At 38.1% G+C, this 16,219-nt stretch overlaps 1 protein-coding gene across 6 annotated transcripts in view; it reads left to right on the forward strand.

Annotated features, from left to right (window-relative positions):
* The window catches only part of SMARCA2 (SWI/SNF related BAF chromatin remodeling complex subunit ATPase 2), a 119,846-nt gene extending 110,772 nt beyond the window's left edge, over positions 1 to 9,074 (forward strand). For all 6 annotated transcript variants that reach the window (XM_084505414.1, XM_084505412.1, XM_084505411.1 and 3 more), the window contains 5 exons: positions 1,331 to 1,436; positions 2,222 to 2,323; positions 5,684 to 5,816; positions 7,394 to 7,536; positions 8,158 to 9,074. In XM_084505414.1, coding sequence (XP_084361540.1) covers positions 1,331 to 1,436; positions 2,222 to 2,323; positions 5,684 to 5,816; positions 7,394 to 7,536; positions 8,158 to 8,193 — 520 coding nt within the window. In that variant the 3' untranslated portion in view covers positions 8,194 to 9,074. The remainder of the gene's footprint in view (positions 1 to 1,330; positions 1,437 to 2,221; positions 2,324 to 5,683; positions 5,817 to 7,393; positions 7,537 to 8,157) is intronic.
* Positions 9,075 to 16,219: the final 7,145 nt, after the last annotated feature.

Genomic DNA, 16,219 nt, shown 5'->3' on the forward strand with positions numbered 1-16,219 from the left:
TGATGATTTGGATGAGGGAATTGAGTGCTCCCTCAGTAAGTTTGCAGATGACGCCAAGCTGGGGGGGAAGTGTCAATCTGCCAGAGGGTAGGAAGGCCCTGCAGAGGGACCTGGACAGGATGGGTCTATGGGCAGAGGCCAATGGGATGAGGTTCAACATGGCTAAGTTCAACATGGTTGTTGTGACCTGCACTTTGGTCACAACAACCCCATGCAGCGCTACAGACTTCAGGCAGAGTAGCTGGAAAGCTGTGGAGAGAAAAAGGATGTGGGGGAGTTGGTTGATGCTTGCCTGAACTTGAGCTGGCAGTCTGCCCATGTGGCCAAGAAGGCCAACAGCATCCTGGCTTGTATCAGGAATAGTGTAGCCAGCAGGGCCAGGGAGGTAATCATTGCCCTGTACTCTGTGCTCTGGTGTGAGGCTGCACCTCGAGTGCCATGTTCAGCTTTGGGCCCCTCACTGCAAGGACATCGAGGCCCTTGAGCATGTCCAGAGAAGGGCTACAAAGCTGGTAAAGGGCCTGAAACACAAGTCCTGTGAGAAGCGGCTGAGGGAACTGGGGTTGTTTAGTCTGGAGAAGAGGAGGCTCAGGAAAGGCCTTATTGCTCTCTACAACTGCCTGAAAGGAAGGTGTGCGGAAATGGAGTTCAGCCTCTTATCATAGCTAACTAGTGTTAGGACTAGAGGGAATGGTCTCAGGTTGCACCAGGGGATGTTTAGGTTGGAAATGAGGAGACATTTCTTTTCAGAAAGAGCAGTCAGGCATTGGAACAGGTTGCCCAGGGAGGTGGTGGAGTCACTGTCCCTGGGGGTGTTTAAGGAAAGGTTGGACCTGGTGCTTAGGGACATAGTTTAGTGGGAGATATAGTTTAGTGGTAGGGGGATGGTTGGACCAGATGATCTTGGAGGTCTTTTCCAACCTTAATTATTCTATGATTCTGTAAGTGTGCTATGACTAGGATGTAAAAAAAAAAAAAAAAAAAAAAAGAAAAAAAAAGTATAAAATGACCATAAACTTACAGTGACAGGAAAGAGACAAAAGAGACATGCTAAAAATTATAAAAAAATTATAAAAAACATAAGAAAAGGTTAAGACTGTATTTGGCAAACCACTACAGAATTCAGATTCAGGTCCTGATCCTGGTAATTATATTTGTGAAATAATTAAAATTACTATTTTATTATTAATGATAAATAATCCAGATATCAGTTTCTAATTCTTTGAAATAAACGTTTGTGTTGGTTGGTTTGTTTGTTTTTTCTCTCTGTGTGTGTGTGGAGGGAATTGTAGTAATTCCTTACATTGCAAAAGTTTAATTTTCTCAACAGTTCTGGACGGCAGCTAAGTGAAGTCTTCATTCAGCTCCCATCTAGGAAAGAACTACCAGAGTATTATGAATTGATTAGAAAACCAGTGGACTTCAAAAAAATTAAGGTAGGAACATTTTGGAATATAGAGATTCCTACATTTCTTTTTGTTAGGCAGGGCAAATATGCATTCAGTCTTAAAATTACAGCATGAATATTGTACGTGCCTGTGGTTGTCTTGTACTTCAAGCAGTGTTAAATCCTTTGTAATGAACTCGTTTCATTTATATTGCACTATATCACTGTAATTTCAAAATGTAGCAGTGACATAAATATTGCTTTCAGAGATGACATCTGTCTTTTTTAAAGAACCAATCACAAATCTGTAAAGAAATCTTTAGTAAAAAAAAATATTTTTTTTGCAAAATTTTAGTGCTTATAGGGGAATATAGACATCCCTAAACTAGTGACTTGGAATAGCTAGACTAGATCTAAACAGTTTGGCAGATGGGGTTTAAGCAAACTTGTTGCACATTAGGTGATGTTGAAACTCTTTGAGTTTCATTCATTTCATAGCTTATTTGTGTCTGTGCTGGGAAGAAGAAACTGGAAGTCTTTTACCAGAAGAGCTCAGTTTCTGTGACTTTTGTCCCTTCCACACCACAAAGAAATTGCATGATTTTTTGCTTTTATTGCCATGGTGTGATTTTGTGAGTAATATCTTTATGATACATTTTAGCATTCCTTTGTTTTAAACAGGCACTTGTCATGATGCTTGCTTAGGTGGTAACATTTTAAAAGAGAATGTTTTTGATGTATTGAAATCAAATATTAATTCAGTGTCCTGTCTCCTGTTTTTTCTCTGTACCATTGCCCCTCCATACTTCCCATTTTCCTCAACAAATACAACAGGAAAGAATTCGCAATCACAAGTATCGGAGTCTTGGAGACCTGGAGAAGGATGTCATGTTGCTGTGTCACAATGCGCAGACATTCAATCTGGAGGGATCACAGGTCTGACTGAAATTCTTTGTGTTAAGGATAAGAGTATTGGTTCTTAAACAATTATTATTTATGTCTATAAACCCTGTGTTTGAATTCTTATTTTAAATAGATAAAAATGTCCAAATTCTTACTGTTATCCAGAGTCCTCTGGTCACAGCTGGAGTGGGAGCATGCAGGTTTGGAGTCTAATTCTGAGATCAGTGTGTTCTGATCTGTACGTATTTCAGAGCTGCTGCAGAACCATTTGAATCTATAATAAATGACTCTTCATGTTCATCAGCTTGGGCTTACCAGAGTGGATGACAGAAGGAGCAGATGTAACAGTATGGTTTAGTACCAGATATACATGAAATGCTTCGTAGTGAGCACTTCAGCTCTAGCAGTGGCAGATAGAAATTCAAGGTCTGTCCAGCAGTAAAGATTTCTGTATAAAGTTTTATGTTTTCTGAACCCTCTGGCAAGTTCTTGGTGTTGTTTTTTTTTTTTTTTTTTTTTTGAAAGATCAATGTCCATTTTGACCAGTCAGTAATAATGAATCCCAGCTGAGTCTTAGAGGTTTAGAAAGCAAAATCTCTCAACTTAAATGTTTTACATAAATGAATGTGTATAGTGCTGTGAATTTGGATCAGAAGATGCTGACACAAAAGGATGCTGACTACAAAATCTGGATGACGGTTGAGAAAGTTGTCTCACAGAGTGAGAGGTGGAGGTGTTAGAATTGACAGGAACAATCCTGAATGGATAGAAATGTTCAGTAGATCTTGTTGCTTTGTTTGGAAATAAGCCAACCTGTATCACAGTTTCGCAGAATTATTTTCCATTGTAATATAGCAATAATAACTACCAGAGATAGTATTAAATTTTATAATACAAAGCCCAAATAACTAATACTAAAGTTTTGCTTTGTTCTGTTTTGTTACCTTTTTTTTTTTTGGCTGTTTGTTGTTGTTGTTGTTAGTTTGTTTTTAAAGTTTGCCTGGTATGTTCTCTATGTTGATTTTTATTTCCAATGAATTGTGGGACATTTCTGCAGCAGTTCTCCAATTTTAAGGTTATTTTATGTTCTTTTTGATAGTTTGGTTCTACCTTTGCTCTGGCATACCAGTATACCAGTTTACTTCAGTAAACTAGATTATTTGTGTGTGTACTAAAACCAAAAACAAAATCTAATTCAGACAGAGCTGTTTAAGTACACAGTGACTTCAAGTGAAATTCTACATGTTCATTTCATTAGTATGATGCGTGCTGCTTCTCCTGGGAGCAAAGCAGTTCCATCTGAGCTGGAACCTTAAGAAGGGTTTTTAGGGAGAGACAGACTTTTTTGAGGCTTTTGAGTTGCATGTAACCTCAGCAGTTTGAAAAGTTTTTCATGTTGTAAGGGTCAAATGGAAAAAATAGACATGCAAGGGGTTAAAAATAGTATTTGTCTATTGAAATGGAAAAAAATTGTCTTAAAAGTTTGCATAATTTGAAGTTCCATTGTCACTGCTTTTCTCATTTTGAAGGAAGTTCCACTGTTATGGTTGTTCCATTGATGATACCTGTTGGAATAGGATTTTCATCAGAATAAGAAATCTTTTATTTGCATAGCTCTTCCTGATGTGGCCCCCCAGTCTTTTCTGGGTCAGACTAGCTACTGAATATCTACAGATAATCCCAAATTAAGAAGGTTAAAGAAATTAAAAATACTTCATTTCTCTAGGAAATTTTGTTTAAAAGTCTGGCTCATAGCAAGTTGTTAAATATGTAGTGTCTGGAGTTAAAAATAGAATCTTCTTGTCTTAGAAAGGTGTTTGGTCTGAGAAAGGACAGCAAAGTTAGTTGAAAGAGTAATTCTTAAGAACAATCAGAAATGCTAGGTCTATGGGACGGAAAAATAAACTACACTTGAGAGGAACTCAGGGGGCTTCTAAGGATAGCACACTTTATAAACAGTAAGTATAAGACAACATCAATAATGATTTGACTTCTAGGAAAAAAAAAAGCTGGGGTCCAACAGCAAACTCATGTCACACAACTGAAGGAAAAAAGCCATTTCAAAACATTCATAATCATTATGTAATTATGGGTGTCAACAAACAACTTTTACCACATTCAAGAGCAGTCAAACATCTCATAACAGAGTGCATGGGAGTGCTTAAAGAATGTGGAACAATCTGTACTGAAAGGAAATTTTTCTAAAGCAGACTTGGTGATCAACTGGAAAAAAAATCACATATTTCACATAAAGTATTCTGAATTGAGATTTTTTAATTCATTTTACTGAACCTGCAAAATATTAGTGCTTTTATCAGTTTTAATGTACAGATTGTAATGGCCACCAAAACTCCCTCCATTATCTTTCTTGCAATTATAGAATGTCCCTTTATACAAGAAAGTGTTTAATTAAGCTGAAGGAATAGTGTGGCAGCTAAAGCAGTTCAGCGCAGGATGATGAGAAAACCAAATACGTTCTATGACTCTATACCCTTCTGTTAAATATTCTTAATTGTTCAGTGCTGAATTGTCCAGTGCTTGGCATCTGACTTCTTACAAAGCAAAATAGATGATCTTCTTTGTTAAGATGATTATGAAGCCTCAGTTATGAAGACCATGGTATGCCTTCCTATAGAAGGCCATAGCCTTCTGTTATGCTAATCTAAGAAATGAATTGCAAACCAAATGTAGTCATCTCATTTGTAGGCGTGAGGTTAAATTGAAAATGTAGAAAAATTCATAGAGGTAGAGGTTAAATTGAAAATCTGATTTGTGAAAGATGCTTAACAAGGTTACATTGTGTTCAAGAACAGGTGATAAGTGTAGAACACACACTGATTTTTCAGTCTTTTTCGATCTGAGAAGAAGGAAGGGATGATCTGCTTGGGTTAAACAACTTTCCTTGTGGCCACTTTGGATTTCAGGAAAAAAAAAAAAAAAAAACAACTAAGGATAATTAACATGAGAGCAAGTCGTTTGACGTTATCAAGTATATTGTTAGACTTTAATTCAATTCTTTAATTGAGATGCTTACTGCTGAAGACTGTCACATTGGCAGGTTTTCAAGACTGTTGTAATCTAATGAAATTACAGAATAGCTCCCGTGGTAATAAAAACAATAAAGAAAAATGCTCTAACTGAACATTTAAAATGTAATACATTTAATACATTTTAAGAATTCTATTTTTGTGAGTCGCTGATAAATTTCTTCATTCAGAAAACAAAAAGTTAATGTTGACATTTGTTTTAAAACACATGCAACAAGCGGCGTTACTTGTAATTTGAAAAGGACATACACTCTGTGGATTTGCACCAGAAATGAAGGTCTATCCTGTGAATTTTTGATGTTGCTTGACTTTACAGCTCTAACATAGATTTGTATTCATATTGTAGATATATGAGGATTCCATTGTTCTTCAGTCTGTGTTCAAAAGTGCACGACAGAAGATTGCCAAAGAAGAAGAAAGCGAGGATGAAAGCAATGATGATGAAGATGATGATGAAGAAGACGAGTCAGAGTCAGAATGTGAGTCCCCTGCTAGGTAGAGAAGATAAAGTGTATGTAGGGGTAATTAGTTGTTCTAGTTTCTGCTGTAAGAATCCGTTTTCTATGAAAGAAAGTAACTTCTTAAAAAGTTTTCTGCTTTGGGTGTTTACATTCAGCTTAATTCTTGTAGCTTTGTGTTATTGCTGTAGTTGTTGGAGTATAGTAAACTACTTTTAAGCCAAAAACAAATCACAGAAGTGCTTGGTGGGAGCAGGTCTCACTGGCCGTAAGTGTTGATAAATCCTCTGATCCTATTCATGTTATTTTTAATTACAACTACCTGCAAATGCTAGATACAATCTTTATTCATAGGTGGTCAATCTTTCAGGCATGATGTGACACACAAAAATCATCACCTAGTTAAGAACCAGAAGATGCAGCAAATATTCTTCAGTGAGAGAGTGATGAAGTGAAACTCCAGATTCTTTCAGAAGTAGGAGGTGACACCAATTTTTCAGAGGGCCCATCTGTAAGAAAAGACTGGGCTGGGCATAAACTTAGTTTGAAATTCAGGGCATGGTGCAGGAAAAACTGGAGCACGTCTTCAAAGAAGAGACCTCTTATCCTCTCAAAATATTCTGACAATATATTATCCCTCTTGGTGAAAATATTTGTCTTTTGCTTCTAGTTTGAATTTTAGTCTGCTGTGTATATCCTGTTCCACTGATTAACTAGTGTATTGAAATTGTTGTAGCATGCTGATGGCCAAAATGGAGCCAGGATTGCCCATACAAAGGGCCTAAGCTCAATATGTCTTCCAGGTCTTGTCAGCTCAGATTTCCTCAGTGGAAACATAAGCACCAATCATGAAGTCCCTGAAGACTCAGAGACATGATGTAGTAGAAAAGGAGGCATCCTTTATTCCCCCTTTGTGCCACTCAGTACGTCTACACATGCTCTCCAGCTACCCCATTTGTCTTGTTACAGAAACTGTAGTACTTTGCCCTGAAGTACTCTTCCACGTACAGCAAGCAGTTCTGCAAAACATGACATTTAAGCAGTTAATTTGGAAATCAGACACTTAACATGACCTTCAGAAAGGTGTATACTCCAAATGTGTTATCTTCACATGGCATTTCTGTGGTCTAAAACAACACAATTGCGTGCTTGTACAAATCATAAACATGTCTATGTGCGAATAAAGTATTTTTAGGTGTGCGTTTTCTCACAAAAGCAGATAATACCTGTGGACACCACGCATTCTGAAAGTGAAAAATAAGATGCACATGGTCAACTTCAAGTTGTTCTTTATGGCATAATACAAATCATTGTTACATCTATAAAGAAGTAGAGAAATAAAAGCAAAAGCTCTGATTGTTCCACAGTGCAGATAAAAATACAGAGAAAGTACGTTTTCAGGTTGCTACCAGTGGAGAACTTCTATGAACAGAGACAGCATTTAGAAGTTAATAAGTGATCTTCAGTAGTTGTTTTATTGAGTTAGCAAAGAGTGGCTATGTTTTTTTTGTTTGTTTGATTTTTTTTTCTTGTTTTTGTTTTTTGTTCGTTTTTTGTTGTTGTTGTTTTTAAATTGCATGTGTTTTTACTTTCTGCAGCAAAATCAGTGAAAGTCAAAATCAAGCTGAATAAGAAGGATGAAAAGAGTCGGGAGAAAGGGAAAGGCAAGAAGAGGCAAAGCCGAGCAAAAGCGAAACCTGTTGTGAGTGATGATGATAGTGATGAGGATCAAGATGAAAATGTAAGTTTTGTTCACTGAGACTGTGGAAGTGGTTGCAGTGATTACGTCTCTACCCTGTCTTGCTTGCTGTCAGAATTCTCACCTATTCATGCTTAAGCACATATTTAATCTGTATTCATTATCTTGAGAGAATTTGGCAAGGGTTTTTAACTGTATCTGTATGTGCTTAGGAGGTCTGGGCCCTGTGCTGAAAGACAAGAAGTCTAAGTTTGGAGCTTATTTCTTGGGAGTTGTTCCTACTTTCTTTGTAACATTACGCCTCATGGTTTGTTTGCTTTCATCCCCAAATGAAAAACTCTTAGTTTGATTTTTTTTCTTTGGTGGGTTCTTCTAGTAATGGAACAAATGAAAGCAGACCTCTCCGCAGTTGTTTTTAAATGTCCGTGTAGATAGAAAAATTGGTGTTTCCTTAGTGTCTTTTCTTCTCTAAAGAAGCCTACAGCAACTGAATTAAATGTCATGAAAGAGAAATATTAGATAACAGTATATTTCTTAAGGCTATCTTGATTCGTCAGTTTAATTGTCATCTTTCTCCACTTTTCTTTCTTTTTTCTTCTTTAACAAATTCCATAGAATAGCTGGCAAAGAATTTCTGACTTGTCTTGTGTCTCTTACCTCTAGGACCAGTCGGAAGCAAGCGGAAGTGATGATGAGTGATCCATAGGGTTTATTTTCTTGGCAGAACTGACCCCCTTCCCTTCTCTTCTCCCTTCTCCTATTTTATGCCCAGTGAATTCATTTTGTCAAATAGACATTGGGTTGTTTCTGTATTCTCATTCTCTATAAATTAGCTTTAGGGTAGTGCCAGACAAACATATGATATCATGGTGTAAAAAAGGAAAAAATGTAACATATTGTGACCAAATGGGCCTCAAAGATTTAACAACAAAGCAACAAAAAAGAGCTTTTGATGGAAAATGTGGGTTGGTAGTATATTTCTATGGGCTGGTTTTAGCTTGGTAATAGTTTAATTGTGCCTGGTTTTATCATTTGATAGTAAGTTTTTCAGTGGCATCAGAGAGACAAAAAAAAAAGTCTTTTGTAGCATTGATAACCAGGAGAAGCCATTAAAAGTCACTGGTTATTTTATTTTTCATCAGGCAGTTTTCAAGGTTTTTAATTGTTCTGTACTGTTTTTTTGTTTTTTTTTTTACACTGTGGTACATATATGCAACTTTGTTTAATAGCTTATAATTGTACAGTAGTTAGCCTTCATTCATCTTGTCCCATTTATGTTTTTCCACTTTATGCTTGACGATCTTCAGAAAAATGCTTTTTGAATTGTATCAAATTTGTCTACTGTAAACTTTGCTTAACTTTTTTCTCCTTGATTAAAAAAGTTGGGTTGAAAAATGCTATTGAATATTGCAATCTATATAGTGTAATGGATGGCTTCTTTCATCAGACTGATCTTCTATGTTACCAATGTGGATTATCACCTTTCCCTAAAGTGTACTTAATCTTTGCTTTCTTTGCACAATGTCTTTGGTTGCAAGTCATAAGCCTGAGGCAAATAAAATTCCAGTAATTTTGAAGAATGTGGTGTTGGTGCTTTCATAATAAAGAGATAATTTAGCTTAATAGATACAGTCCTGTGTTATGAGTTCCACAAAAATCATTTTTATAGTAGCGATGGGAGGACAAGTATGTTTCCTGTAGAGAGGTCCACTGTGGTCTGTCCAGAGTATGTAAAATAAGAACTCATTTTTATCACCACAGAAGTATCTTCAGAGATGAAGATAAGGTATTTGAGACATGTTAAAATAAAAATAAAGTTGAAGTAATAAAATAATAACTTGAAGTGTAATTCCTTACCTAATTACAATTCAGGTGATTAAGCAATAAAATAAATGGTTTGTTTTCTTTTTCTTCCAGGAAACATATATCCCCAGGCTTTATTGGCCTGAATACAATCACTTATGCAGGCAGGCATGTAGCCTGTCAGGCACATCTATAAATCAGTATTTTTAGGTGTTACCTTGAGGTGTGAAGGCTGTGATGCACTAAGATGTGGTAGCGTAGATGCTTGAAATACATAGTTAATGTTTCTACTCTGTGTGGAAATCAAAACTTCTTGATTTGATGTAAATTTGGTAGAATATGTACAAGCCTGTGGTTTCATTTGTAAACAGAACATGTCTTTTTCAATATGAATCATATTGAGATCATATTGCTGCTTTGCTATTACATTAATTGCTTCAATTTTTTCATCTAGTTGGTTGAAAAGTGGTTTTTGTGTTTGCTTGGTGTCCATTTGTGTGTGTTAGCCCCACACTGAGATAATGTCAGCTTCAGTTAGTTTTAGCAATTTCAAATATTTCATTTGTTATCCTATGGGCATAATAGCCTTGGATGGTAACAGTATATCCAGGTGGAAGTAAAGATTATTCTCTTGTTCATAAGTTTGCCTTAAGCAATGAGAATAGAAATGGAAGTCATCTGCCTACTGTAATACTTGTTTGTCTCTCTATAGAGGTAGCTACTGTGATTTACTTTATGGATACTCTGAAACAAGATTTGAAGTAAAGAAGCAATTACTTGGGCATACACTTTCATGACCTGCAAACCTAAAGGATTCTATGCACTGTCTAAACAGAAAACTGGTAGGTTCCCACAATTTGGTGGTGTTGAAAAGTGAATCTTTCCCAAGAACAGCTTCTTGCCAAAAACATATCCAGTGTGTGCACTAGCCACACGGGAGACACTGTATTTCACAGAGAAACATTGATCTCAGAGGGATACACTGATCTCATCAATGTGTATGAATATCTGGAGAAGCTTTGAAGAAAAGGACCTGGGCTTCCTGAGTTGAGTATGAGTCAGCAATGTGCCCTTGTGGCAAAGAGGTTTAACAGTATCCTGGGCTGCAGGTCAAGGGAGGTTATCCTTCTGTTACTCAGCTCTAGTGAGTCCACACCTGCAGTTCTGTGTCCAGTTCTGGGCTCTGCAGTACAAGAGAGGCATGGACATGCTGGAGCACATCCACGAACAGTGCGCAGTGATGGTTAAGGGACTGGAGCAACTGATGTACAAGAGGAGCCTGAGAAAGTTTTATTCTCAGACTCTTCAAATTGGAGAAGAAAAGCCTGGAGGGAATCTTATCTATGTGAGTCAATATATTAAGGGAGAATACAAAGAGAATGGAGGCAGGCTTTTTTCAGTGGTGCCCAGTGGCAGGACAAGAAGCAATGGGTGCAAACCAAAACACAGGAGGTCTGAATGTCAGGAATTACTTTTTTTTACATGTGTGTTATGGAGCAGTGTCACAGGTTGCCCAGAGAGGATGCAGTCTCACTCCTTGGAGATCTTCAAAAGCCACCTAAACATGGTCATGTGCAAGTGGCGCTGCATGGCCCTGGTTGAGCAGGTGGGTTGGACAAGATGACATCCAAAAGTCACTACTACTCTCAACCTTTCTATGATTCTGGGGTCGTTTGGTTTCCAGAGGCCAATTTGTCTTCAGGGATTGCTTCTCAAGGCCATACATATTTATGCTAAGTTTTGACATTTAAAATGAACCAAGTCTACCAACCCATTACACATGACAAGAAACAGCTGTCAATAAGCTTCAGTCACTGATAATTTAGACTGTTTTTTAATTAGCAACTTATATATAACAGGTACAGTATCACACTGCTTATTCACAGAGTGCTTGGTGACTTTACAGTGACCCAATTTTATTTATTTTTTAAGAACCGATTATTTACAGATAGATGTGCAGGTAGAGAATAAAACTGAAGTAAGGACCATTGCAGTTGGTCCTATTATTTGGCTTAGCATATGAAGGGTTGAGGGTGGTGAGGCCTTCTGAGGAGATCCTGATAAATGAGAGAGCTGGGCAATCACCCACAATATGACATTTAACAAGAACCAACTGCTGGATTCTGCAATTAGGAAGGGGCAACCCTGGCATGCAGACGGGAATGAGGGCCTGGAGTTCAGAAATAGATCTGGGGGTTCTGGCTGATAGGGAGTTGAACAAAAGTCAGCAGCATGCCCTGGCAGCCAGGAGGGGCAACCCTACCCTGGGGTGCACCAGGCCCAGCACTGCCAGCTGGTGGGGGAAGGGATTGTCCTGCTCTGCTCTGCGCTGGGCGGCCTCACCGCGAGCACTGTGCCCAGTTTGGGGTGCCACAGTATAAGAAGGACATAAAACTATTAGAGAGGGCAACAAAGGTGGTGAAGGGTCTAGAGGACAAGAAGAATGAGGAGCAGCTGAGGCCCCTTGGTTTGCTCAGCCCCGAGCAGAGCAGGCTGAGGGGAGGCCTCATGGCGGCCTGCAGCTCCCTCACGAGGGGAGCGGAGGGGCAGGCGCTGAGCTCTGCTCTCTGGGGACAGCGACAGGACCCGAGGGAAAGGCATGGAGCTGGGACAGGGGAGGGTCAGGCTGAGGGCTGGGGAAAGGTTCTGCACCCAGAGTGTGGTCGGGCACTGGGACAGGCTCCCCAGGGCAGTGGTCATGGCACCAAGCCTGACGGAGCTCAAAAAACATTTGGACAACACTCTCTGACACACGGTCTGATTTTTTGGGTGGTCCTTTGGGGATCCAGGAGTTGGTCTCGAACATCCTCAAAGCGTCCCTTCCAACTCAGGACATTCTATGATTCTGTGAAATCCACTGCTACCCAGACTAATGTTTTAGTTGTTATCTTGCTATTTCTCTGTGCAAATTTAGTGTACTTTTCAAGATGAGCTTTTTAGTAGTAATCTGAGTACATTACAGAATATTACAGAATCACAGAATTTTCTAGGTTGGAAGAGACCTCAAGATCATCGAGTCCATCGAGTCCAATATTAGTATACAAAAAAAAAAAAAAAGAAAGAAAAAAGAAAAAACCATGCTCTGGTTAAATCATTGTCATACATAATGTTCCAAATTCTTTACAAACAAAGGTTTTTTTTCAAGTAGGTACAAATATGTTAAAGCTGGATACGCACTTCTGCAGAATTCCTTTTCTAATACAAAATGAAGACATGCAAAACACTTGGAACACCTTTTTGATTATATATACATAAAAGAACAATATTAAAATCCATATTAAGGGAAAATAACTCATTTCCTACATTAATTTCAGTAACTTACTTAAAGGAAGCTGCCTAGTAAAACTGGATACAGTGTAGCTTGTGCACTGGAGGACATCAACGAAATAAATAGGGGGAGGTTTGCTTGTTGCATTTGCTTCTTCTGGGGAGTAGGCAGCAATGTAAGTGGGCCAGGTGAATAACACTTAACAGTTTTATTTCAAATGCTATTAATATTCTTTCTTTTCCCCCTACACATTCTGAAAGAAACAAAGAAAATGCAAAACTATGTACTTTAATTAATATAAATAGCTTGTTGCTTAAATGTGTTTAGTACTCATTGCAAAGTATTGCACTAGCTTTTTTGTAAAACCTTGTTATGTATACTGCTTTCAGGAAAAAAATAACAAAACACTAAGCTGTTCCCTCTCCCCCTTTACTCTGGCCCTGGAGGTGTACTTTTAACTCGCTTAGCTCCTGAATAAAGACGATAATTCATTGATTGCTGAGGCAGTGCATCAAGGCAGGGTGTGTCCTGGCAAACAGAGCCACAGTTCCTGTGCACTAAAAATCAAAGGCAACGCTGAGGTAGCAGTAAGCATTAAAGAAGTGCGCAATTAGTACATTGTTGGTACATGCTTAATACTTTTGACTACCCAAGAAGTACATTAAGAGCTTTATTAATAATTCACAATCTGCTGTCACTTCCTCATTAAAAAAGCTTGGAGAGTGAGGTTTATTGAACATGTCTTATCTGCAAAGCAGTTCACAACAGGTTAAAAACAAAACGGAAAGTTTTTAGAAGGGTTTTTGGAATGCTCCCTTTGGTTCCCTTCTGCTCATATTCCTAAAATCTCTGATATCTCTAAAATTCATAAATAATAATGATGAAACAGACAAATATTCTTTTTCTATACAGGGACTTAAACTGTATGGTGAAACATGAACACAAATTGAGTTTTGTAGGTTCATGAAAAAGGCTAGTGTAAGTAGTTTACATGTGTGTTTTGGCCGTAGTGTAAAGGGGAAAGTAGGTTCACAACAAACAAAGAGGTAAATGTAATCAATTTTGATTCTTTTTTTGCAGTAGAATTATATTTTATTTTAAAAGGGATCCCTCACCTCTAATCTTCTTGTGAACAAGAGCAAGAAGGCAGATGAGACAGAAAATAAACATGTAAAGCAGTTCACCAGTCAACATGTACCTGGTTCTTCTTTATTGAAATTGCACATTCCTTTCAGAGGGTACAGTTCGTTGTACTGTAGGACTGTGCAGTCCTACATTTTAAATGTTTAAACATCAAGGGCCATGTTTGTCCTTGGGGTAGTTTTTAAAATGAAAACCAAAAATGCCATGAAGGATTATTCAGATGCAGCCTGCCCATTCTCTGCAAGGAAAGTCAGAAAGGTTGTATCCAAAAATTATTTAAATATGACACAAAAGTTAATCAAAAGTTGCAGCAACACTCTTTTATTTCTCCTTAGCAACCAGGAGATTGCTCTCTCCTGAAGTGAGCCAAAAGCTTGTTCCAGGTGTATCTGCTTTTTCATGCAGATGTCACATCTGCTCTCCAGACACTTTTGGGTCTTGTCTTCATCTTCTGTGTTTGTTCATGTTGAGAATGTGGCAATATTTACCTTACTCTTCACTCTGCTTTCAAATGGAGAAATGGATGTGCTGAAGAACACACTGAACTCTCTGCCTTGATCTGACACTGTTGTGAGGTTAAATATTTCTATTCCTGTGCCTCTGTTAAAATGACATTATGTTTCAATCCATATGGTACTGCTAATTACCCCCTGTTTTCATGACCGCAGCAGACATAATAAGGACAAAATTATTCTCCAGTTAGAGGACGACAGCTTGTGTTTTCTTCCCACATGTGCCAAGTTGCCATTGAAATCTGAATCACAATAAATACTGCAACATGGACTTCTTGTGCTTTCTAACTGACCAGAAGATGTGTATCGGAAATGATACCTGAGAGAGGGAATGTTTTTACAACAATTTCCAGACTGGGCAGCTGTTTTCTTGGTTTGTGCTTGGTATCAGAGTTACATTACCGTGCACAGTCCACTGTTTTGGTGACATAAGCTCATATTGCTTCATTATATTTACCGCTTTTCATGGGGTGAACAGTCTTGCTGTATTACATTATTACTACCTGTGAATACAACAGTTGCATGGGCTATTCTTTCACCAGAGGATAGAGATAAAAATAGATGGAGACTGAGAAGACTGCAATACTGAGACATGAATGCACTGTAAATGAAAAAGAAGTATCTGCATGCCAAACCTCATTTTCTTTCTCTGAAAGACCCATAGTTTTTGGTGGCATTGACTTTGTATCCACTTGTGTTACTTGTATTGTAAGATGTTTTTTATCCCGTTTACTGTAGCAATATCTATTATATACATTATCCCTTTGGGGCTTAGGCTTGCTTGCTCTTCTGTCCATCAGCTTTCATTGCAATCAATTTTATATGCAGTTGGATGCCTTACAGACTAGAAGCAGTTGCTGCTTCATTGTGCAGTGTTACTTCCCATCTTCTTTGTCCTTTTATCATGAAATGGGAGAGAAAAGAAGTGGGAGGAAAAGGGCATTTTCTGACCATTCATTTAGAGCTCCTCATTTTGTGAGATTAGGACACCATGTTGCTATTAGTGCTGCTGTCTGATGGTGCAACCCTAGGGACACTTTAGTGTTCCTTCAATTGTTGAGGTTTCTTTGAGCAGTTCTTAAGGTCAAGGAATAAAGCAGCAAAGCTGTACTGTAAGCGCTGCTGTCAGTGCACTTAAGCACTTAGAATCACTAGTAATATATTTAAAATTTCACACTTCGTTAAAACTACATAAAGGGCAATCCTACCAAAATTAGAAGCATTATACTTCTGCTTTGGAAACTCCTGTTATGGCAACAGGAGTTTGCTTCCCTCGCTGCACGCATCACTGGAAGTAGCTGTGCAATTTCTTCATGCTGTCTGTCTGTCCTACTGTTTCTCTGTGAAAACCTGTGCCTCAGGAACAGTGATGGACAGTTAGGTGATGAAGAAGACAGGATGAGCTAATGAAAGGAGTCAAAGATGGAGAGTCAAGATTTAAATCCTAGTCATCCTGCGCGTTTATAGGAAACTCATTTATCCTGCATCCTAAATCATTTTTTTCACTGCTTCTGGGATACCTGAAAGATACAGTGACAGTGTGTAACAGGACCCACACCTGAATCTAGGTATGTTAGTGTGATGGTTTCCCTGAGATGAACAGAATAAAAACCTTAGAGATATTACAGAAAAAAAAAAATATATATATATATATATATATATATATGTGTGTGTGTGTGTGTGTATCCTATACGTTGCAAGATTATAATTTCTGATTAGGAGTAAACAAATTGAAAAGGATGTTGGTGCATCTTTCTCCTGTGTCACTCAGACTTATGCACTTCAAATCCTCCTCCCCATTCCCAGAACATAAATGCTAGAATCAGCCCACTTGAGACTCAGTCACCAAGTTGTAAGTTAAATGGAGAAGTTCTAGTTTATTTTTCATAAGCACTCAAGTGACACATTTTTTCTTAGCAGGTGACATGCAGTTCCTCTTTTGTTCTGAGTACATCTGGGGCTTCTTTTCCAGCTGTACCAGATCCGATTGCAAGTTAGC

Source organism: Aythya ferina, assembly GCF_964211825.1.
Source record: "Aythya ferina genome assembly, chromosome: Z".
NCBI classification, from domain to species: domain Eukaryota; kingdom Metazoa; phylum Chordata; class Aves; order Anseriformes; family Anatidae; genus Aythya; species Aythya ferina.